At 46.5% G+C, this 22,992-nt stretch overlaps 1 protein-coding gene and 1 long non-coding RNA gene across 9 annotated transcripts in view; one reads left to right on the forward strand and one right to left on the reverse strand.

Moving 5' to 3' along the window:
• The window catches only part of bnc2 (basonuclin zinc finger protein 2), a 106,992-nt gene that overhangs the window by 72,802 nt on the left and 11,198 nt on the right, over positions 1–22,992 (forward strand). For all 6 annotated transcript variants that reach the window (XM_049720694.2, XM_049720695.2, XM_049720697.2 and 3 more), the window contains 2 exons: positions 2,725–2,827; positions 3,944–4,179. In XM_049720694.2, the coding sequence (XP_049576651.1) occupies positions 2,725–2,827; positions 3,944–4,179 (339 nt within the window). The remainder of the gene's footprint in view (positions 1–2,724; positions 2,828–3,943; positions 4,180–22,992) is intronic.
• LOC125969052 (uncharacterized) overlaps positions 1–22,992 on the reverse strand; it is a 162,062-nt gene that overhangs the window by 69,882 nt on the left and 69,188 nt on the right. For all 3 annotated transcript variants that reach the window (XR_007481412.1, XR_007481411.1, XR_007481413.2), the window contains one exon: positions 16,380–16,426. This is a non-coding gene — a long non-coding RNA (uncharacterized lncRNA). The remainder of the gene's footprint in view (positions 1–16,379; positions 16,427–22,992) is intronic.

Consider the following 22,992-nt stretch of genomic DNA (forward strand, 5'->3'; position numbering starts at 1 on the left):
TTTAGCATTCCTTCTGTGCTTCCCCGTATGTTATGACTGCACTCCAATCTACAAAGCTTTTGTGTTATTTGTCACCTGGTTCCAATATGGACACTGTGCGGTCCTGACGTCTCAATCCGAGGCCAGGTCCCGTCTTTATGACATGCAACGCCGCCGCCGCCGCCTTCCACATTGGCTGCACATTACTGTCAGGAAATTGGCTAGGTTTTCAGCAGCTAAAGCTCACGGATGAGATAACGCCGAGACGAGCGGACGCTCCCGGTGTTGTACGACGGACGGGCAAACACGAGGAGCGCACATGGCACGCACACGGGGTTTTCATTTACGAGCCCGGCTTTGCTTAACGCGCCCGACAAGAAATGCGGTCTGTGGCGACGTGTTGAACACGGGTAAAGGGATTCCATTAAAGCGGGAAGGAACAGTACTGGGCCATCTGTGCGGATTTGCCGAGATGACGGTAGAGAGAAAACAAAAAGACGACTGGCGAGCGTTTCAGACATTAAAAGCGACAGCGCGGTAGTGCAGCTGAACAGGATGCTGCTATTAGTCAAAGATCAGCATTGCTTCTGTGGTCTCATTGTGTCTCGGTTGACGTCTGATTCCTGCTCCGGCTCGCTCGCATGTGTCGCCGTTGGTCCCGGGCCACGGGCTCTGTTTACAAAGCGTATCCGAGCCAAGAGTCCAGCCTGGAACCATCTTGTTGGAACGCTACAATACTTCCACCCATCTGTCGTGCTAACGTTGGTCACGGTGAGGCCAGCCCGTCGCCGGTCGTGAGTGTTTACAAGTTGGCCGGGGATAGGAGCTGCTGGCCGAGCAAAACAGCCATGAAACATCAAGCCTGCAGCTAAACATTATCCCGAAATGAGACACACACTTGAGTCAGATAAGGTCTGAGAATGACGGCGAGTGAGTCAAGTTGTTGATTGCGACAAGTAATCTGCAGCTGCGAGACCCCTCACACGTTGCTTTGGTTCGCTACGTCATGATTTGAATACTAGCTAGTAACTGCTAATGCTAACTGTCCGTTTACAATGGAAGTGGCAAAAAAACGGTATAGTTAAAGATACGGAATTAAATTGTGACGGGTACCACAACAAAGTGGTAAACCCCCAGAAGCCACCCGAGCCAACCCGTACTATTGTGCCCGGTACCTTAACACACTTAGTAGCCTGCCGGTTACTTTGGCGTCCTTTGCAAAAGAAAGTGAAAAACACAGATTTGGCAGAAAGTTCTGTAAAACCTCACACACAGACCCCCTCATCTCCTGTCCTGTCCTTTATCCCACGTTTGTCCGCTCGTTGCGAGCCAAAGAGGAAACCCTGGCGAGACGCTAACACGGTGACTAATGCTGCGTTTCTACTCTGGCCTCAGATAACACAACCTTCTGTGACAAATATGTGCGAGGGGAGTGGTGGGATCCGGGCCCGGTACTCGTCCCTGACCAAAGGCGGGCCAAGGTTAGAACTCGGGCCAAGCGCAAAGCAGACCCAGGCGGTCGGTCGCAAGGAGACTCGTACGACGGGTGTGTGCGGAGGGGGGTGGGGGTAAGGGCCGTGTTTACTCTTTTGTCTCTCTTGTTTCGTCCGTTAAAGCAAACACAGATGTTTCCGATGGCCGCGTTGGACGCATCTACACGCTCGCTTCCTTATTAAGAGCCTTGTAATCAATTTGTATTCTTTCAACTTCTTCCTCTGTCATTCTTTACTCGTGAAGCCTTTAACATCTCTTTCTGGCTCCGAGCCGAAGTCAATCTAAAAAACAAGGACTCCTCCGCCCCCCCAACCCCAACCCTTAGTTCCTCTTGCTACTTTAATGTGCCTTTACACCACGGTCTGCTTAATGGCCCAGATATGAGCGCTTACTGCTAGCCGGCGTAATAATTAGAGGGGCGCCTCGCCTTGCCTTGTCACAGCGGCAGCCCCGCAAGATAGTGCCACGCTCTAATTGCCGTATTAGACGCCCCTTAACTATCTTGTCAGCTGTCAGACGCTAGCCGGGCTCGTAAACAGCCGAGGTGCGTTTGATATTTCCATTTGTTTGTTTGCATCTGCTACTGTTAGGCCCCGCCGCATGTGAAGCTAATTTGCAAAGGGCATCAATCTTCTCACGGCGGATGTAAACTCAACCTTTTTTTTTTTTTTGACTGAAGTCAAGATAACGTTCGCAATTTATCATCCATCCATAATTGTACGATATCAGTCAAATCCTAAAAGGGAGTTGATGTTGTTTAAGCAGAACGCAAAAGTCCATAAAAGTGCTGAACTATGACGGATGTTCAACATTGAGGTCGATCCTCCTCCTTCACTCTCATCGACCGTTCCATTTCGGGACGTTGCGAAATGCCGATTATCAGATGGTGCAGACGCCGGACTATGACCCCGCCACCGTTGACATGCGACTCGCATGAGTCAGACGGCGGCGGACTGTAAATTCATGAAGATTCTGATAAGCCAGAGTCACTTCACAGAGCGGCCAGATTCTGCTGACTCAAAGAAAACAGCAGCTGCACTGTCACCGTTGACGTCGCAATGTTTGTCGCATCGGGCCGCGCTGCAGCAGATGTTTTCCGGCGAGTCATTAGAGAGCAAACGCGGCGAGTGCGCTCGCGCTTAACCCCTCGCCGCTGAGAGCTTTCAACGCAAGTGCGCCTCTCGCGAGGTAATTGAGCCTCCATCCAAACAATTTCTCATAATAATGTGGATTTCCTTCTGCCCCCTGCAGGCCATTCGCTGCACGCTGGTCAACTGCACGTGCGAGTGCTTCCAGCCGGGCAAGATTCACCTGCGCACATGTGACCACTGCAAACATGGCTGGGTGGCTCACGGTAAGAAATCTTTTTTATTATCATTTTAAATGTAATATTAAACTTTAAAAAGGCAAAATATACTTTGATCCTATCATATTTTTTACCCGGAAATATCCAAGGTAACCCCGTGGCCCCCCTGAGGAAAAACATCTTAACACCGCCACTGCGTAAAAGGCAATTTTACCCGAAAAATATCTTTTGAGTTTTAACATTCTTATTTGTGATAAGAAGTGTTCAAGTCAAATGTAAAATAGCTATAAAAGGCAACTTTTCTCTTTCTTCTCGTAAGCTTTGCTTGTGCATTTTGGATGGCCCAAAAGCCGCACCTTAGCACTTCTTCCACACAGGTGTAATAAAACAAAAACAAAGAACCCAAAAAGTACAAAGAGAAAAAGGCGTGGAAGAAAGCCGGATAAAAGAAAACACCTGTTTGGCTCTCCGTAGCGGGCCGAGGGGCTCTCCGGGTGAATCAACACAAGGACCTGGGCGAATATTTCCCAGACTCTCCCCGTGAAGTGTCAGGCGTCCCCCCCCCCCCTCCCCACCCCGATCCGTCTCCCCCATCGCCCTCCCTCAACTTTTCATTTCATGTCAGCATTGGCAGCCACACTGACAAGCACTTCTTCATTTTTTATTACGTTCGTGTCTGGCGGCGAGGCGTTGTCAGGCGAGGCCCAAGTCCCGGGATCAGAGAAAGCGAGACCGGGCCAGGTGTCACCCAGACTGGCGAGGAGGGGGGGGAGAAAGGGTGTGTGGGGGGGAGGTTGAGGAAGAAACAAGGAGAGGAAAGTAAGACGGACAAGACAGAAGAAAAGTTGAGTGAGGTCGCGGGATTGCTTCGATTTTGTTTTCCCCGATTTACGCCTGTCAGGCTACCTTGTAGCAATTTGCTTGCCCTTCTTCCCTAAGGCAAGAGCAACATAATGCAGCTCGAATGACATTTTTCGCTTCTGCCAAGTTCTTTTCCTTTGGCCCCAACGTTTTGCTTGACACTGCTAATATTGTTCAAAAAGATTCCACAAATGTATAAACACAATTCTCGCCCCATTTGCGGTACACTAAATAAGACTCGCCTGGCAAGTGGAGAAGATAACTCCTGATGCCGAAGTCAATTATTATTTTTATTTTTTTCAGCCCTGGACAAGCTGAGCACGCAGCACCTGTACCACCCGACGCAGGTGGAGATTGTGCAGTCCAACGTGGTGTTCGACATCAGCAGCCTGATGTTGTACGGCACGCAGGCGGTGCCGGTGCGGCTCAAGATCCTGCTGGACCGCCTCTTCTCCGTGCTCAAGCAGGAGGAGGTGCTGCACATCCTGCACGGACTGGGCTGGACCCTGAGGGACTACGTGCGTGGCTACATACTGCAGGTCAGACCCGGCCAACCGAAACCAGGGAGGGGGAGGGGGGGGGGGGGGGCAAAGCGCTACTTTTGTCTAACTAAAGCTCCTTGACATAGTTCCTTAGCACTAGGATGCAATAAGATGGTGCCAAAGCACTACTTTTGTCCGAGGAAAGCTCCTCAACATCGTTTCTTGGCCACAAGACGATGCCAAAGCGCTACTTTTGTTTGAATAAAGCAAGCTGCCACGAGATTTTATCAAATGCTTGCATAGTTTATGCTAAATAAATTCATCAAACATACAATGAAAAATGAGAATTAATATTATTTTATTTTGCATCTTGTATATTTAAATAATCTTTTTTTAAAAGCTCAGCCACGAGTGCATCTATCGCTGAAAACAAAAAACCTGCCACTTGAGCTGAAGCTCTTCTCACCTCAGTGCTAAAGCATCGCGGCATTGTATTCAGTTTTAAAAAAAATAATAATAATAATACTAAGAGAAAAATGTCACGCCAGCAACCTACATCTCCCCCCCTTCTTCCTCTGTAATTGCACCAAAGGGTTCTGGTGCTGAAACCCAAAGTGTTCCTGCATGAATTAGTGTGCAGCCAGCGGACGGACATGTGCAGATGCTTTTCTTACCGTGCGTGTGTGTGTACGTGTGTGTATGTTGTGTTCACATGTGCTTATCTGTATGCAAGTGTGGTGTAATATTCCAGTATAAGTGGAACAGCATGGCAGGAGTGAATTTGAAGGGGTGGGGGTCTTATTGGAGGTGTGTGTGTGTGTGTGTGTGTGTGTGTGAGGTGGGGGGGGTCGCAGTGTTTGCACGGAAACGGCTTCTGTGACTTAAAACACTTGCAGATCCAACATTTATTCATTTAAGGGCTGTTCCTAATATTTTGACTTTGACTTTTAAACAAAACTTTGTACGTATAAATAATAGAAAATTATAATTTGGTGTATATATACGTATATATAAATTAATATAAATAGATATATTTTTTTAAGTTATAGCCACTGCACTTACTTTGAAAAGTGATTAATATAAAGTGATCAGTTTACAATCATTGAAGTTTATTTTTTTTAATTAACAAGCAAAACAGGCTCCTAACCACCTCGTCCAGTTTTTAAAAATCATAATAACGTCTAGCGGCGGTTCCCTTATTGTTCAGCAGTACCTCCAAATAACGACGCACGAGGGTGGAAGTGGCGCAACGATGTGACTCTGAGACGCAACCATAATTATTATTAGCAGCGCCAGCGCCGCCGCCGGAATAAACTCTCATTGTTGTCGGCTAAGTAATAGCACGTGCCACCGCGGCCTTTTAGCCGCTAATTTAGTGAAGAAATTAAGCACAGCGCACCTCGCCTGCAGCGGAACAAAAAAGTAAACAGACAGACGGAGGGACGGACGGACGGACGGGGGCGTGACTAAATATGTGTACACTCGCCAATTTACCTTTGTAATAGGCTGCTCATAGTGCAGAAGTTAATCAATAGCGTTAACGACTCCGCTGGATGGAAGTTTGATTCGAAAAGGGGAGGAATTACACGTGGCGTCAATAACCATTAAAATAAATGATTGGCTTTTTTTTTTTTTTTGCCCTTTAGTTTGCTTTTGTTCACTCACGTCCGTACTGTCACGAGTCGGGGATGAGGACAGGATCATAATTCTGAACTATAATCTTTGTATCTATTATATCTTCTTACCTGTTAGATCTATCTGATTATCTAGTATAGTATTTAACGATAGCATCTAGCCTCGACTGTATCAATCATTTATCTATCATCTCTATCGTCGAGTATCAAGTATTGAGTATCGAGTCCCTATCGAGTATCTAGTATAGAGTACCAATCTCGTATCGATCTAGTACTTAGTATCTATGTAGTATCGAGTGTTTATCTAGAATCTAGTATCGAATGTCTATCGAGTAATGAGTATCTATCTAGTATCGAGTGTCTAGCTAGATTGAGTATCGAGTACCTATCTAGTATCTAGTATAGAGTACCAATCTAGTATTGAATATTTAGTATCTACTTCTAGTACTTAGTATCTATGTAGTATTGAGTGTTTATCTAGAAACTAGTATCGAATGTCTATCGAGTAATGAGTATCTATCTAGTATCGAGTGTCTAGCTAGATTGAGTATCGAGTACCTATCTAGTATCTAGTATAGAGTACCAATCTAGTATCGAATATTTAGTATCTACTTCTAGTATCAGCAGTATCTATCTAGTATCGGGTAACTAGCTAGTATCGAGTACCAATCCATCCATCTATCCATTCACCCAACCACCTTGTTGGCTCATTGAGCTCGTCGGAATGGCGAGGAGCTTTTCCCCGCAGATGTGATGAGTGGAAAATGGTGCGTGTAATGTCTTGTTTATGCTTTTTTTTTTTTTTTTTTAAATCCACATTTGTATATGTCAGCGAGGGCTTCCCAGCAGTTCAAACCGGGACAACCTGGGATGGCTGCCTTTCACTTTCACGACGCTCCATCCCTCGACCCTCCATCCTTGTCATCCTACTGTCATGCTTGTTTTCACAGGCCAACATGCCACCGCCTCCTCCCCCCCTCCCTCCCCCATTCGGCTAAGGCCACAGCCTGTCGCCGCTCCCTCCACCGTTGGCCGCACACAGATGGAAATGTCATCAGCGCTCCCCCTCCACTCCGTCTCCCACACTCTCTATTATGTCTTCCTTTTCCTAATCCCTCACCCGATGAAAAATCAGTTGCGCGGGAGGAAGGGAGGCGAATCGAGGAGAGGAGCCGCCGCTCGGGCTCGGGTCCCAGCCTTTTCCTGAGCGACATTCCCAGTAATGTTCTGTCCTTGTCGAACATTGGGCTGCCTCCGCTTTTTATGAGATGCGGTTTTCCTGACTCCACACAGCTTCCAAGAGACCCAGATGGAACCGCTAACAACTCCCAGCACTACACACACACACACATCCAGTCCTAACCCTAATTGCGCACACACCCAGCGGAATGCTAACTATCAGGCGCGCACGGCCGCAGAATCACTCCGAGCCGCCAAGACTCACTGCCGCATGCCTCCACACGAGGGTGTCTACTAACCATTAACTTACACAATCTTAAAAAAAAAAAAGTTGTACATGCGTAGCAACATGAATGTGGTTGATGTAATTACACGCATTGGCGGTGTCACGGAAAACCAGACGCTGTTCTTCGAGAAAAAAGGAACTGAGCCCTGCCGCCAAGGGTGAAAAATCTGAATGGAACAATTCTAAAGAAATCTGAATTAGGCTAATCAAATCTTTGGAGAGACGTCTTGAGAGGAGGAAGTGACATCACAAGTGGCTGTTGCTCACCTAAAACTTCCATTTTAGGTCGCCCCCGTGTTCACAACATCATCCCCGCCCCTCCCCTTCCCCTTGTAACCTGTTTTTTGTTATCACTGCTTAATGCCTCACCCCGGCCGGCCGGGAGATGGATGGGAGCGAGCGAGAGTCCTCTTAAGGTGGAAACTCTTTTGTTCATATGGTTATGATTTGGGCGGGAAGGTCAGGCTCCAGTTTTTGCTGGAAGGCTTGCACGCTTTGTTAGCCACGTGACGGCCTGCCAGTACTTCATCAAGGTGATTCTTCCCACACACACACTTTGTGTGTTCAGTGCGCTGATTTACAAGACCCAAAAAAAAAAAAAAGAATTCGAGATAAGCCGCAAGTCGTTACCAAAAAAACAAACAGCCGGTGTGCCGACACGGGAATATCAGAAGGACGGAATCTTACTGGTCACTTTTCTCACAGCTCGCAAATCCGCGACTAGAGCTCCTTACATAAAAAAAAAAGCTGCCGCACGCCAAATCCTCAGCGCCACGCTATCCCAAATCTGAGCCCCAAATGAATTCAAGCTGGAGCACGGAGGTTACGAGCAGGTTACATGGTATGCAGGAATTTGCGGAATAATTCCCCTGATATTGGATTCGGGGCAATCGGACCGTAAAGTCAGCGAGGCCTGGCGAAGTGAACACGCGGAATGGGCTGCCTCTGCCAGCGCCTGAACCAATTCTAATTTGAATCAAAACCAAACTGAAGGTGAATCTATATTCTCCAAGCAAATAAATGAGATTACAGGACAATTCGTTTGTGGTCTCCATGCAGGTCAGTGAAATCCTGAGATTTGCGGGTCCCGGAAGCCAAAAAGCGTGCAGGAATGCGCCGGCTGCAAATATAAAAGCGGCTATCATCTTAAAGGATTGGTCGTTGATGTTATTCACGTTCACGTTAAGCGTCGAACGGTCCAATTTCCAATTCGGGACCATCCATCACATCTGGCAAACGGAACAGGAAATGGAGGCGCGAGATTCAAAGTTGGCTGAGGGACAAGATGGATTCAGCTTATTCAATTTTCCCGTCACTCACATTTCTCGAAGCTGATTGGCTCGTGTGATTTTTTTTTTTTAAGCCAAAACCCAAAATTCCCTGAGTTCAACTCACGACACAAATTACGTTGGGTGCGTTCGGAGACACTTAGGAAGACACTCGGAGACACTTAAGTAATTAAAAAATCCATTAAACGGGCGCATTAGACGCTATTTGCATATTTCACACGCGAGTCCGACATGAGGCGGGTGCTCGGATTTCAAGCTTGTGAATATTTGATGGCTAAATGTATAGCGTGGATGAATTAATCGGTTTAACATACAGTCTTTGAAAAATTTATGACATCACCTGTCATGGAAGCCAGAATTGATCATCCGCCATTTTTACAAGCTTTATCATTATTGCGCAAGGCGTCTATCAAAGACGCCCTGATTGAAAATCCGCTCACCTATCAGAAACTTGTATTTACGTCACAAAAGCTCGGATATAATTAAAAAAGAAAGAATTCCTTAAGCTGTAATATCCTGTGCCGCAAACTGGAAATGGCTCCTGAAATCCGGCGGTGGCTTTTTTTTTCCTCCCCGGGATCCGAGGAAATTGAATTTTACTTCAAGGTCAGCGACACTAATGACGACACGCGGGGGCACGGGTCCGGCTGCACGGCGGGGTATCGATCCGCACGAGAGGTTCTGGCCCTGCATTGATTGTCGCACGGAATTGTTGGGGAGTGTGGCAGAAATCACCGCCGTGGTTTTTCCTGACGTGATTTGGGACCCATGGGAATTGGGTTAGCGCTAAATTATATAAAACAGCGCGGAAGTGGAGTAGCGGTCTGGTACCAGAACTGAACCTTCATGTAAATAAATAAATAAATAATAAAAAACATTTTAGCTTGGGTTCTCAAAAGAATTTGGGTAATTTAGATAACACAAAATTTGGAGAATAATGCCTAGGTGGGCAAGGAAAATTTATTTTTGTATATTTGAGACTAAAAATACAAAAAATTACAAGAAAAAATATTCTTTAAAAAAAGCAATTTTACCGGAATAAGTTCAAACTTTATAAGCCAAAACGTGTATTTCAGGAAGAAACTAAACCGCACTTTAAAGGTAAATATTGTAGAGAAATAAAATTTTCAAAAAATTGTAAAGAAGTTAAATACAACTGAATTTGACTAGGCCTGTGAATCACTTCTGTACCACTAGGGGGCGCCCATCTCGCATTGTCAGTGCTGCTACCACACATTGACTGATTCAATCTATTAACCAATTTCTATTTATTTATTTTAAAGTTTAGTGACGCCAGTCACAACCACAGCCCCCAGTACGAGGACGTGACATTTTGCAGACGCGGCCCGCCCCACGTTCACAAACTGAATCGCCGATTCACGACACTCGCACAGGCTGGTTACGTTTAGACGCTCGAGTGTGTCCCGAGGTGAGATGCCGGAGAAGCTCTCGCTCATAAAAGGCAGCGGGGAAGGCAGCTTGCAAAGGAAGTGAGCCAGGCGGACGAGCGTGACACACACATAGAAGGACCTCACACGTTTATTTGGCGTCCTCAACTTTTTTTTTTTTTCCTCGAGGAAGAGGTCAGCAAGCCACTCGGGTTAAAAAGGTGAAAATGACCCCGGTGGGAACTCCTGCTGGTCGTCGCCGTTAAATCCCAACATAATCTAGACGACAGACGGGTTTGGTTGTTGATTAATATCAGCAGTCCTCACAAGGTTAAAGACATTTCTTTCATTTGATCCGTTTGGTTTTGGAGCCAATAAACAATCAGCGCATTAAGTGGCGTGCAAATGGAATCAATTCATCCGGCTTTGTGCAGATGAGTGCAGAAAAGCAGGCGTGAAGCGGCCGCTCTCGCTGTTTGGAGTGGCTAATTAGGAGCCCATTACGGGCATCGCAGCGTGGCGCTACCCCGATTGTTTATTAGCGGGATTTTGCCGAGGTGAAGGAGGAGGGGGGGGAGTGGAGAAAAGGGGGCTAATAGTCGTAATAAATGAATAAATGGGTACCCAGTACACACACGTACCTAGCGCAGCGTGAGTGCATGCCAGCGAGGCTCTCGTTAAAAAAAAAAAAAAAAAAAAAAAAGTGAGGGGGGGGGGGGAAATGTGCCGACCAGCTCGGTGCGTGCGCTTCTTGGCTCGGTCTTCGTAACGACTGTCTTGTTAAATGGCTAAGTGGCTGGGAGCGGGGACCACCGGGCAAGGCGAGCTGTCGCTGGCAGGCCGCCGCCGCCGCGCACACACATACACACACGCAGGATGTGATACCGGGTCACCCAGCATGATGAGTTAACGCATCGAGTCTGGAATAAAGCTGATGATGCATGAATCGGAATTCAAAGCTTCAGACGACATCATTCGGTTTCAGATGATCGAGTTTAAATTTCCGATTTCCAGCCACAAACGAGCGAATCATGATTCAGTTGAAAATCGGCAAAAATGTCGATTAAAGGGCTACAAAAATCGGAGGGATTATCATTCTGAGGATTTGGACGATTGATCGTTTATCCAATTTTATTTTTCTACTTTTACAAATACAAACGTGTGGTTTAGTTTGTCTTTTGAATATTTTAAAAAAATTAATTCGAGAGCGTGTTAGCATTTGAAGGTATTGCGAGGCCTCGGCGACGCTCGGAATACTTCTCAAGACCAAGCGTGGACACATTTGAAAACTCATCTCATGGATCTAAGGCACGGAGCCAACCGGCGATTCGGCCTCCTCGTCACATCCTGCACGCACTCGTTCATCGCGATGATCTTCCTTGCACATAAACAAAGATAAAAGCGGCTCGTAGAGGCAGCCGGCAATTACGCCGACCGAGGCGGCAGTCGCGTGGCAACGCGTGCGTGTGTTGCGTTTATGTAATGCCAGTCGCGGGGCAGAGTTTCCGCTATCAGCAACTCAGCAGAGGTTTTGCGGGTCGCCGCCACTGTCACGGAGGTGTTAAAATCCTTGCCGACTTCCTGACACCAGCCCCCTCCCCCCCCCCCCCCATCTGACAATGTAATCACAGCTAAAGAACGTGCTAACGCCCCTGACAAGCTGACAAAGACTTTGGCAGAGGCGCTGTGGTAGCAATCGTGTCGTCTCGCATTTTTAAGTAGGCAACGGTGGATTTTTTTGTGTGTGTGTGTGTGGGCGGGGGATTCACCCTGCGAAGGCGACACGACGCTCAGCGTTTGACGAATCCAATATAAGCCCTCGGATTGAGTATCGTCAGTACGGCACTATTTCAGTTTGGCCGAATCTCAGGTGTGCGCAAATCTCGACTTTTATCTCTCAAGAGATTGACTTGTTGCCGCGGTAATATTTTTAAAGTGGAAAGCTGACTGCCCCAAAGCGAATCGAGTGGAGCGTGATTGAATAGTTACGATCAATTCAAAGCCGTAAAGCAGATTTAAAAACAGGCCAGAATTGAGTCATAGTGTGACTCACATTTTTCGCTTTTTAAATCCGTTTTATTTTTTTTTTACAACCGGGCTGAAAATAGCTATTGCCAGGCAGCGTTCTGCGTTTATTCTTTGGCTTTGAGCTGAGGTGAATTCCTCGCCGCTACGACCACGTCGGCTCGAACGGGCGATGGAGTCACCGAGTGCTTTTGTGTTGATATCAGAAGCGAAGGCGCAGCCACCTTTCTTCTCCCTTTATGGGCATGTTTGGCTAATCTCGCTACCGTGCGCTGACCGGCCTAAGTCGAAACAGGTGTTGAGCTTCGCGATGGTGTGCGAGCGCCTCGGGATCAAACGCCCCGACGCTGTTTTCTTTGTGGATTCTTCCGCGCCGTCGTATGAGTTAAGAGTCATCGGGCCTGTTTTGATACGGAGGTCATTTTATATTCAAAGGCGCTATTTGGCAAACAAAAAAAAAAGCAAGCATAAATTAGCAGGCGGGGGATGTACAACATGTCATTGTGGAGATCCGGAATGAAAATGTTTTAAACTTTAAAGTTAAATACAACAGATTTTTTTTCCGATTATTTTTAAATTTTTTACCGATTTACAAAACATGTCCAGTCTGTCCTTTACCAATTGCAACACCTCCGTCTTATCAAGTCTCGATTATTTTTTCTCCCAATAATTTTACCGATTTTTGCCGATTTACAAAACATGGCCAACTGCATCACCTCCGTCAACTCTCACTCAAGCTCCGGTCACGCCCGTGATTTACCGTCACATGTATGCATCCATGTGGCGGCGGCCACATCAAACAAGGCTTCGCCTATAGCCGTTCCAATGGGGGTGGTGGTGGGGGGGAAAGTCAGATGCATCTGGCCCGATGGGCAGACGTCAGGTTTCCAAGTACGTGTCTGGGGAGGAGATCTGGTCGGCTTGGAAGCAGTAGAAACGGACGTCACGTTGGAAATTTATACAGCGCGGTTCAGGGAGCAGCGGCTGTAAATTGACAAGCGATGCTCGTGAGCAGCATTAGCCGTCTGTTTCCCTTTGTCTAATCTTCTATCTTCGCTCGCTCATCTCTTCTTCTTCTTCTTCTCGTTGTTATGTCTTACATCTGCGCTCGCCCGCAGCGCTTTTGTTAACGGGTGAGAGATACAAAAACAAGGAGGGGGAGGGGGGGGGGCAGCTCGGTGCAGGAATGACGGGAGGAAATGATTTGCCTCTTTTGGCTCCTTGATGTGAATTAGAGGCAGAAGAAGTGAAAAGTGTTCATCTTGCTATGAAAGCTTTGTTGTGGCGAAAAGTGGCTCAATCGTGAAAGAAAAATTGGGGCAAATATACATTGAGGGGGAAAAGCTCAAATTTCACAGCGATAAGTTCGCCCGTCAATATCAAGAGTGTTTAAAATAAATGTCATTTATCTGACGGCTGGTAAAAGTAAAAAGTATATTACATATATTGAACGAATAGTAACTATAAAAAAGCCTAACCCTAAAAAGTTGTCAAATAAATATCAGTTAAAATAAGTTAAATGAACTAAGGTGAGAATAAGTCTATGCTTAATTTCAATTAGGTGGGATAATTTAAAAAAAAAAATTAAATAATGTTAATAAACTTTATTGGTAAAAAAAAAAAAGAAAAACAATATTACACATTACAAAATAATTCTGAAAAACTATAAAAAGCAAAAATTACTTTGAATAAATTGAATAAATATGTTGTGTAAAGGAAAATGTGGAATTTAAAATAAATGGAATAAGGGCAAACTCATTGGTGAAGAAAAAAGTATTGAAAATATATATTTTTCACTACAATAAAAAAAATGTAAATCTGTTGATTTTTAAAAAGCACAAAAAATGTATGTTATCCATCCATAAAATGGATAATAGCTGAATTTCCTACAACCATGGGTCAAAACAACATGTCAGCATGGAGGATCCACGCCTGGCTCTGATCGAATCATTCGACTGTATAAATGTCTCTAATGGCGACGCGGCTCTCAATAATGCACGAGCGTCACATCGCGTTTGCAGCGACACGAGCCGCAAGAGCCGCTCGTGTCCATTATACGGCCGGAGAGACGGGCGCAAAAGTGGCGGCGGCCCCGCGGGACCTTGTGGAAAAGCTGCCGTCACCACCGGCCACTTGCAATAATTCATGAGGTTCCGTTTTGGTGTTCATCCGGATCAAGTTGAAGCACTGAGATTTTCAGTCACCGCCATTTTTTATCATCGGGAACATTTTATTGACAGGCTGAGTCATTTGTGTATGTCCACGCTAATAGTTGCGTAATCTAAAAGTAGTTTGATAAAATAGATTTTAGTAATATGTAATAAAAAATAAAAAAAAGCGCTGAATGAAGACTTTCGGATCTTCTCAGGCGCCGCCCCGACCAACCACTCGCCCCTCCCCTCCTCTCATTAACCTCACCTCTGATTGCCCCAAGGATTCCCGCGCGCTAATTAGAGATAGGGGGGGGGGGGGGGGGGGGATGTCTACAACGCAAACACACACACATGCACGCAGTCGACTTGCTTGACAGAAAGTCTGCCGTGCGGCCCCGAGGCGAGACAACGAAAAGGCCCGTCTGCTCTTGCGTCTCATCCAGATCCAGCAAGGTGACGGGCGCGCTTGATTCTTTTGACAAATGTCAGCTCCTCACCACGTTAAAAAAAAAAAAAAAAATCTTTAAAAAGTCTCACAATTAAGTTCGCTTCGACATGTCAAAATATATTATTTTATATTGTATTTTAATCATCAAGAGTTAAACCCTCCACTGTCTTAAGAGTGATTTTTATTTTCCCCTCCCGACATAAGAACCTTCTCAGTTGCGAGGCACAAGTACTAACCACTACCCCACCGCGTTACCAGGCCCTGAAGCTCCTAAAAGAACACCTCCCCGCCTAACCGGGCGTTATTTCTAAACAAACATTTTTTTTTTTCCCTCGATCTATTTTCCACATTGTCAACAACAAGACCTTAGCGACCCCGACATGTTGTGCCACTTGTACAGCAAATCGCCATTTGTACCTGGACGGGAGAGCCTGCGAATGATGAGGGAGACAAGGGTGGGGGGGCTAAGATAGGTGCAGGCTGGGGGGGGGCGAGGATGTGGTTGAGCATAAGAGGGAGTATTTAAGAGCACTTGAGTGCCAGCGTGGATGTAGTCCCTCGTCCCGGCGGATGCCGGCGGGCCCCTCGGCGCCGTGGCATGATTTTTCACTTTAGCTAGCGCCACTCGCTCCTCTCCGCGTCCCTTCTCTGCATGCTTCAACGATTCCGCTACTCCCCTTTTTTTTATTCAGTGTAAGAGTGTATGAGGGGGCCACACACACACACACACGATTTGACCCATTTGCCCCCCTGCTACGGCTAGTAAATAATTCCATTGTGTGGGCCATTAGCGAGTATCGCTGGGTTAAGAGGGGCCGGCTGTAGAAGCAGTCGGATGGGCGATTAGACAATAAGGAGATGAAATGGCCGCTATTGTTTGCTTCAAGTCAACATGTCAAGTCAATTTTATTTATACAGCCCTTAATCACAAACATGATCCCGCGTGGCTAATATAGCGTCTATATTTCACGTTCTTTCATTAGGCGCACACAAAACCAGATGGTGACGATGGCCAGATCTGTTTGCAATCTCCTCGGGAATATTTACCTTGGATTATAAGAAAATATAGCGAGGTCGGCGAATCACTGAACGGATTATATTCCACGTTAGAGGCTTCTCTGTGCGCCGGTGGAGTTTGTGTCAAACACTGGACTGCAGCCCGGCTAGGCTCGAATCGTGCCGGCGCATGAGAATGTCGGTGTATAGTTTAGCAATGAGGCAACTGTACATAGTGTGTGTGTGTGCGTGTGTGTATGCCGCACGGACATGTGGACACACTAACTGGCCGCTGGGGCCTGTAGTTGAGCCACTGTCAGAGGGATCCTTGTATTTTTCCACAGGCATGTCAGAGGATTACACAGTCCCTCTGCTGTTTCACTCACCTCTCATACACACACAAATGCACACATGCGTACACACACAAGCATCAAAGAAGTGAACACACACACACGCGTGCCTGCAGGGATGGCCGGTGGCAAGCGTGGCCTTTGCATGTTCATAAGACGCCACGTTTTCTGAGCTGGCTGCTTGCGGCATGGTACAAGTTTGCGGTGCAAAAAAAAAAAGTAGGAGTAGTAATGGAAGATGTGTTTGTATTATTGTGATTTTTAATTTGGAGCGTGAATGAATTAATGTGCTTGGAATTCAAAATAATTTCGGCATTATTGGCAATAAAAATCGAATGGCTCTTCTGATAATGTAACATTTTACAGATTTATAATATTTTGTAATATTTTATTTTTTACCAGAGAAGTGTAAAAAGTTTAAAACTGTCAACACTAAAAACAAACAACATTTTCAAATCTAATTTTAAATATTTGACAACTTTCATACCAGCACAAATTTGACCACTTACCGTTTGTTGTTTTTCTTCCCCGAGTACTTCCCTCCGCCTTCCCGCTCCTGTTGGCGAAACAACAAAAATCAATTAGCAAACACCAAACCAGGTACGAGCCATTTAAGATCTCTCACCTGCCCCCTTGATCGATACACAAAAGGCAGTACCGCTCACGCCTCATTTTATTCCCCCCTAATCGTTCTCTTAATGTTATCTCTCCCGATCGCTTCTTTTTTTTTTTTTTCCCTGGGCCAAATTTCCCAGAGCTGCTTAGAAATTCCCAGAAGCCCCCCCCGCCCTCTCCCCCGGTCGTACCTCTAAGCCACAGGCAGACACCCTGTTAGAGGCGATTACTATCACACGGACCCGTCCGATCCGCCCGGCCTTTCCGTTCTAACAAGATGCAGACATTAGCGAATCCATACTTATTGCGTTTCGGATGATATACCGAGACGTATTAGCGTGACATATTAAGCCGGCAACAAGTTCACAAGGTGAGACGCTACCCTGACATCGCATTGACTCGAAGGCCTCGCGGGACCCGGCGCTAGGCTAGCGGTGCTAGCCGCCGTCGAATACGCCCGTATTGGATTTCCGTGATGGCTGTTTAGCTTGTAGCGCTACAAAAGGGCAGACAGGGCTACTTGGTCGGCTGACAGGAACCCTGAAGACCGCAAGGGTACTGAGGATCAATAGCAATACGCTGCACAGCATAAGGCTAGACGCAAACACGGGAAGATAGCGTTACACACACACGCGGAAGCTAAAAGATGCCTCGAGAGTCATCATCGGGTTCAAATGTGTTCGCTATGATTCAATGAGGTGGTTTGCGTTGCTAGCTTAACAAACCTATTTTGCTATGTTCTGTTATTCTTTCCCTTTTAAAAATGGTTGACTTTGTTACTGATTGTGACCTTTGCCCTCAAATATTCTGTGAATAAAGCTAAATCTAATCAAACCAAAACAAAAAGGAGTTTAAATAAAACAAAGCAGCTCTAAAAACTAATTATGACTCATGTCACGTATGAGTCAAAGCGAGATAAAAACGAACGAATCCTAAACTCTTGGAACCCGGGTGGCCGAAAAGTCCTGCCAATACTAACTGACAGGTAAACTGGCCAAACAGTATGACTGCACAAACTGTGACTAGAAAAATAACTTTTTAAATAGAAACAGCAGAAAACTACGCCACGGGACAGGGGATGAACGCATGCCGACCGAGTGCTTCCATTTCATTTTGAAGGAATTATAAGCCTTTCGAGATAAACTTCACACTGGCCCCTTTGTTGGAACCCGTCAAAATTCTATTTTTTGCGCGCTGATGTTGGAGCTGAGCCGTCAGTTTCTGGTGGCTTTGAAGACCCCGCCCACTTTGATTAACCGGCCTGCCACTTGGTGCCACCGCCGTAACCGACCGGTCTAAAAACACGGCAGACGGTTTCAAAAAACATATAAATCCAAATCCCTCTTCAAATGAATGATGATAGATGAATATTTGTGGGCCGCGGAGGGAGAGTGAAAGAAGGTGGGGGGGGGATGCTGAGTTTAGTGGACCGTGAGGAACAATGAACATCTCAAAAGGAGAAGTGGAGTGAAATAGATTGAGTGTGCTGAGGGCCAGATGTGCAGCGGATGGATCAAACATCTGCCGGCTCGGCGCTCTCGACTGACCCCCGTCGTTCGAACCACGTTACGTATACCGGGGTGTTCTCAAACTTTTTCAGTCTAGTGTAGAATTTGAAATGTTCAAAGTGCATAAATGTGACCAAGGGTTCAGTCCAAAACATTCAGTTGTATGTCACTTTGAAGTTGCAGTTCATAAATTACGGTATGACATCATTCATTGAGCCGATACCATCCGCATTCCGCCGCTTTGATAATTGTCCTATCGGAATCAGAATCAATTCCTCTGCGGGGATAACTTTACACACGCGAGTCCAATCCACGTGTTTTTGCCGTGACGCCGTCTCCGTTCTGTACATTTTGATGGTCCACAGCTTTTCTCGCCGTGTAAGTTACCGTACAGGACGTAGCGCCAGATGGTACGGCTGTTTATTTTTGCAGCTAGTAATCACCGTATTGGGAACACGCGACGAGAGAGAGACCCGAGCGCCGCTTCCTGCCGCCGTCGTACAATGGCATGAAACACGCCGACAGTTACCGGCCGGCTCCGGCCACGGGGGTTGATGTATTCCAGCACGCCGTGTACGTTACGCCGCCTCCGCCCTCCCAAGATGGATGGGCCAAGCTGCGTGCCAGGCAGGATTTTTAAAACCAGAGTTGGTCATTAGAGAAACTAACATCTGATAAGAATCACGTTACAGTAATTTCGGTTTTTCAAAGACACCCAGAGAAAGAAAGTCGAATATTGACCCCAACGCTTGGAGTAGTTCTAGTATTTACCAATTCCGTTGGATTGTTTTCCCATCTGTAAACCAAACAAGATTTCCTATTAACAATTTACACCAACGTTCGACAAGGCCGACGTCTTGTTAATGTGACAGACACGGGCTCCTTTGGGGCACCGCGACCCCCTTGTGGCCTTTTTGCATGCGAGCCGGCCGGGGTGTGAAATACGGGAGGGGCGGGGGTGAGTAGCACAGAGAAAGGGAGCGAGAGGCTCCAGTTAATGGTCTTGCATCTTCCTGGCAGCATGTCAATAACGGCTCTGATCACATTAAGTAAAGAGTCCATTAGCTTATTCTCTTTGCCTCGCCAATGCTTTCCACAGAAGAAGTCTAAATGTATCAGGGTTTTACTTCGGAGGGCCCCCGGTTCGAAGTCCTTTAGATGTAAAAGTAGCTTGTTTGGGACAAATAAGAAAGCCATGCACTGCGAGTCAGACTGATGAAGTACTACTTTGACGTAAGCTGCTAAAATGACAAAGTCATTTGTTTGAGGACTAACATCAGAGCCAAATATCTCGTGCAGAAGTCACGGAAACCGATGAATAAAAAAAAAAAAAATCAGAACAAAGGAGATGTGATCCCAGAGTAGTGGGGGGAGAAAAGCAGGTTGTCAGCCACCATTTCTTAGCCGCCTCGTTGCTCCCCCCCCAGGCTCGGCGGCCCCCACATCTGTCTCGCAGACCGCCGCGACAGACCTGGCCGGAATCCGGCACATCACACGGATCATCCTCAATTATATGGCAACCATCAGGCTGCTCCCATCATTCCACCTCTCTTCTTATTCTCTAAGGCGTTCCCCCTGGCTCGACGCGAGGTCCACTGAGTTTTGTCTAGGGTGAGCAGCTGGGCGAGGCGGACTAACACGGCTTTGTGAAAAGAGCCAATCAATAGTTGAGAGCAGACACCGCTCCCATTGGAAGTTGCCGGCAGAGCTTCGGCAGAGGTTCTGAACTCTGAGGGATTGCTCTGTTCTTGCTGCACACCGGAGCCTTAAATGGCTTCCATGTGCTGTCCATCTGCATCCACGCTGGGCTGTGTCCAAACGACTGTCCTTTCCACTTTTTAAAGATGGCTCGAGAACAAAAAAATAAATAAAAAAATGAAGCGGGGGGTCAGAGGGGTTAGATGAATCAGGGGTTAGGAAATCTTTGTATTTTTTCTTCTCCCCCCCCACAAAATGACAGATTTACTCTCCGTTGCAGATAATGAAAAAAGACAACTCAGTGGGAGCGGAGACGGGGGGAAAAAAAGTTTACCTGAGGCCACCTGGATAATGGGAAAGGATAGAGCGTGACTTATCCTTCAGTGGTGAAATCTACCCCTCCTTCTCTTCACAGTCTGCAACTGGACAATAAATCTTCCTTGAGTCGATTGGTGTGCCTTTAGCACCTTAACAACTAACACACAGCCATGAATTTTTAACCACAGCCATGAGTTAAATCAGGTTGAACGGAGAGGCCCGACTCTCGGTGTCAGCGAGCATTGAAATCGCCCCGTGGCTTCTTTTCATCCAGTCCAGTAGCCTCGGACTCAGCGCCATGAAAACTACCGTCTTTTTGACCATTTCATCATTTTGATACCAAGCGGAACGATCCGGCTCGGTACTATCTCAGAAAAATGGAGAATAATTTCTTGTTTGGTATCACAGAAAACGGGCATTGATCCTTGCCCAAAACCGGCGAAAGAATCTTCGATAAGCGACAAAACTTTTCTCTTTGTGTAATGAAAGACATCTGGAAAGCGCCGATGACTAAACCCATTTTTTGGCAGCAGTCGAACAAAAAGGACAAAGAGCACAATGTAGTTGCAGAGCAGCTTCCCTTCAAGGTAGACGCGGAGGTCAAAAGCTTCTGAAGCTTCAACGAGCTATTTAGCATGATCACACGGTGCAAATTTTAACCTCTCTGATTCTTACAAATGTCCTCCACCCACGTCTGGACACAGCTAGTGATTTCCCAGCGGTCCATCACAGAGGAAGAAGCAGAGCTTCTTGCTCGCCGCTCACCTCTGACCCGCAACGAGGGAACCAATGGGGGAACGCTTGGCGTCTTGGGAGCTCTTGGCCTCTGATGTGATGGCTCCAGGCAGTGAGCTTTGTGCGAAACCATCCCCCGTGGCACCTCGCTCGCCACTCGATCCACTCCATTATTCATACGGCCCCGAGACGGGGCGGGGAGAGAGCCGGACGGGAATATGGAAACAGGGAAGAGGCAAGGTTCAAGACCTTCTCAGATCACAAGGAACTTCTGCTTAACCTTCCTTGAAGTGACGAACACAGGGATAGAGCAATGTTTTTTTTTTTTTTTTTTAAGAAACTGGATCTGAGAGCAGGGCTGGAAATCGATGTGGCTTCCCTCGGGGCTGGATGGAGATCGCATCCAGTGCAAGGTGATTGGTGAATCAATGCGGTTCCCATGCTTCACTTTGCCATTGTGAGAACGCCGCGTCCCTAACGTGATCAGTCCAACCGCCCTCGTGGTGGAACTGTGCTGTCATCCCGAGTCCGCTGGCTCTTTAACATAATGAGATTCTTTGTATTCCTGCATGTACGATCGAGACTACCCAGACGACCGATGGAAACGTGTTCAGAATTCCAAGTATCTTTCTCGGCTGTCGTAGAAATCGTTGCAGACCACAAGTCTCGCGTTCCAGGGCCAAGTTGATCGCCATTGTACAGTTTGGACAAGAAAAACGGATATTCGTTTCGTCCGGGTCATTTGATTCTCGAGTAGACGTCATCAGTTCGTACGACAAAACTTGCTTCGCCGTCGTGACCGAGCCTTGTGGTGTAACCTGACGACGCCTACTCAGATGACACCCGAAACGTCCTCTAAAACCAGACCAGTCCAGTTGCGATCGATTCCATCCCCCCAGAGTATGAATTGGACCTCAAATACAAACGCTACCAAAACATGTCAGATGTACTGAAAAATACAAATCGGAACAATCCGCGATCCGATACGACGATACCAATTCTTCCGGCAAAAGTCTCGGCGGTTAATGGCCGATCACAGAATCCGATGAGTAATTACTTCTGGCGTACGCGTATAATATTGTTAATCCCTTCACACTTGGCAACCTAACATCGCCGCACACCGAGGATCTTAACACAGCTCGCCGCCCGCCGCCGCTAATTGCACGAGCGGCCTGATTTGTTTTAACTGACAGTTGCGCCTCGGTCCATGACAAGGCCATCATTTGCTCATCGTCGTCGTCAGCGATTTGCAAGGTGAACACGAGCAACCCCCCGCCCCCCCGCCACTAAACACCATTCAGCCCCAACCTCGTAACGAAGACAGCCATGAATTAAGAATGCTCGGCGGACGTCGAGAAAGATTAATAAATACAGCCGTCGCTAGATTAATTCTAAGCGACATGGAGGCTGGCAGATAAAATAAACTAACAGCGGCGGGCCGTCTAGACGATAAAGCGTGGTGCCCCCCCGTCGTCTTGGCCGTCGTAATTATTTGCTAATAGTCATTAACCTGGCAAACAGCGGTTTAGCCGCATTGTTCAATTGGACGCGTAATGACAGACTAATATGTCATAGCGCTCGGGGACATGGGGGAGGGTCGGACGATTGATGAGATTTTACTGGTAGAGAGGTGGGGCATGCCTGGAAAGGAGAAGGAAAGGAAAGAGGGCCACATTAAGCTAATTGGGAGATGAGTGCCTACTTGTAAAAAGTGCTTCTAATGGCAGTTTTGTTGCAAAGCCAAAGCAAGGAAGTGGACTTGACTGAGTGGCTTCAGGTCTGGGTTTTTCCACGGTGGGGTCAGGACATATTTGATTTTGTTTACTAAAGGTGTCACAGGAATTAAGAGGATCATTAAGGAAAAGGTTTTTCGTATATAAAAACTGAAAAGGGTGTAGCTTTAAAGTTTCTGGTTGAGTTTATCTAATAGCAACAAATGACGAAATATTTTTTTAAATGCATTTTTTTAATACTTATTATTTTAAGCAATGACATGCTATTTATTTGGTTCTTCTATTCGAGACAATATCACATTTTATACTCATTATCTTCACTCTCGACTCCTCTTGTTTGAACTAAAACTAACTTGGGTAAAAGAAAAAAAAAAGGGATTGAAAAGATAATGCTGCCTATTTATTTCGTTTCAATTAAATCCAATAGAAGCCCCTTATGCCCAGATGGCCATGCGGTTTGAAATAATAGTGGCTTGGGCTGGAATTTAAAGTCATACCTCCGGGCGAAAAACTGG

Source organism: Syngnathus scovelli, chromosome 5 (genome assembly GCF_024217435.2).
Source record: "Syngnathus scovelli strain Florida chromosome 5, RoL_Ssco_1.2, whole genome shotgun sequence".
Classification (NCBI taxonomy): domain Eukaryota; kingdom Metazoa; phylum Chordata; class Actinopteri; order Syngnathiformes; family Syngnathidae; genus Syngnathus; species Syngnathus scovelli.